Source organism: Morone saxatilis, unplaced genomic scaffold, assembly GCF_004916995.1.
Source record: "Morone saxatilis isolate NCDOM2014 unplaced genomic scaffold, NCSU_SB_2.0 Contig21, whole genome shotgun sequence".
NCBI classification, from domain to species: Eukaryota; Metazoa; Chordata; class Actinopteri; family Moronidae; genus Morone; species Morone saxatilis.
In genome coordinates this window covers 2,123,715-2,125,519 of record NW_023339774.1, presented here as the reverse complement: position 1 = coordinate 2,125,519, position 1,805 = coordinate 2,123,715, and the positions used below count along the sequence as shown (strand labels likewise).

The following is a 1,805-nucleotide window of genomic DNA, read 5'->3' as shown; positions in this document are numbered from 1 at the left end:
GTGGTTAATAGAGACCGCTGAGCTTTTGGCAGTTTCACTGGTGTCGCTCTGTCTCTTTGGAAAGAGAAGCTGTCAACCGGAGTCCGACGAACGAAGGCGCCTTGGCAGGGAACGGGATCCAGGCGCTATTTAACTCGGGGCATTCGGCTTACCTGCGTTGAAGATTGCTTCTGTGAGGGAAGGAAGACATCGAGTGGAAGTATGTCGGATGATACAATGCGAAAAGACATCAAAACTAACCGGAAAATGGAAATATGGTGCCTCCCCGTCTTTCGGAAATTATCCTCCTGCCTCACCGTTATGTTGGCTTGAACTTGATGCGCCGTACCGACCAGGTGATTGCATCTGCCTAAATTGTTGAGTTCCAGTTCACACATCCGCACCAAACTATCGTGGCTGAAGCAGCACAATCCATCACACGGCATGGAGGCACCTTTACCCTACCCGTCATTATCGTCCATTTCTCACAACCTGCTCGTTGTGTACTCATCTCACTGAGGAACTTTCATGGACGCGTTTAATTGTAGCATCACACGAAGGTTTAGAAATCTGGCACTACATGCCCCTGCACTGAGGCCGGACCCTCGGCTTGTGTGAGACTGGGACTGTATACTACACCGGGCACGTCCGGCGCCGCCAGTCCGCCTGAAGGCCTTTCTCTATCTCTCCCCATTTTCAGGTCCCCCGCTAAGGACGCAGCCTCTCCTCGTTACGCCAGCCCCAGAAATCCCCCATTGGTCGAGACAACCACGGGCAGACCTCTCCTGTAAGCCCAGGAATGGTTGAGCCATAGCGGTTGTGTGGAAGCGCTGTGTCGGAGCCTGCTCCTCCAACAGCTCACGACTGGCACGTGCAAGGTCAGTGAGGACAGTGGCTTTCCGCTGTTTGAGAGAAGGAAGTTAACAATCCAGGACCCTGCTGGGAACCTGGACTGTTAAGAGACCCAATGCATTCATTAGAGAACCCAGACACCCTTATAAGACTGTTGTCCTCGTACAAACATACTCACATGTACTGATGCTACTACTACAAACTACTAACAAGGGGCGGGGCGCAGGTTTTCACTACATGATTTCTAGCCCTGACTTTCTCCACTCGCCCATCAGAGCGAATAGGCGTTGGGTGTGAAATGTTCAAGCATGTGAGCCCACTAGGGGCTCAAAAGAGCTCGCAGATGGCTAACTGTCTAGAAAAATATTAAAGCCAGGCTAAAAATATTCTGCTTGGGTCAAAAGACGACATGGGGGAGCCAGTGCAATGAGGACAGGCGCCAGTGAGAGCAGGGACACAGTCTCTCTCTCCAGACAGGAAAGCAGTGCAGCTCACACACGGGCAAGAGAGATGTTAAAACAGTAATGCAGAATACAGGTTTACTCTTGAAGCGATTATATTCTATGGCCAAATTGACAGGACAGACAGACAGAATATTCAGCGTTTAGCTCGGGAGTTAACGCTTAAATTATGGACATGGAATTGTTAAAATGTCATATTTCTTAAAGGAAGTTTGGCGCAGGGAGCTTTGAGTTGAATTCAAGCTGATCATTTGTATATTTTTCAACGTTTTGTTACTAATTTGATTAATGCTTTAATCAGTACTGATCAGTATAATTATCATCTTATTTATTATTTATTGTTATTAAATACTCCTGATGAAATGTAGCTTGAAGACCAGACAGACTGGTTGTGAGAGATCTTGTAGTGTGTGACCCCCTTGCTGATCAGTCCTGTGAAAACCACAGTGCCTTCAAGACTCAAAGTGTGGTGTTGTGTAGTGTGAATAGTACAGAGATCTGACCACTTTGAAA

General features: G+C 47.8%; 1 protein-coding gene across 1 annotated transcript in view; it reads right to left on the bottom strand.

The window, feature by feature from the left end:
- The window catches only part of LOC118332819 (netrin receptor DCC-like), a 210,084-nt gene that overhangs the window by 91,183 nt on the left and 117,096 nt on the right, over positions 1 to 1,805 (bottom strand). Inside the window, exon 10 of the mRNA XM_035668249.1 lies at positions 905 to 931. Coding sequence (XP_035524142.1) covers positions 905 to 931 — 27 coding nt within the window. The remainder of the gene's footprint in view (positions 1 to 904; positions 932 to 1,805) is intronic.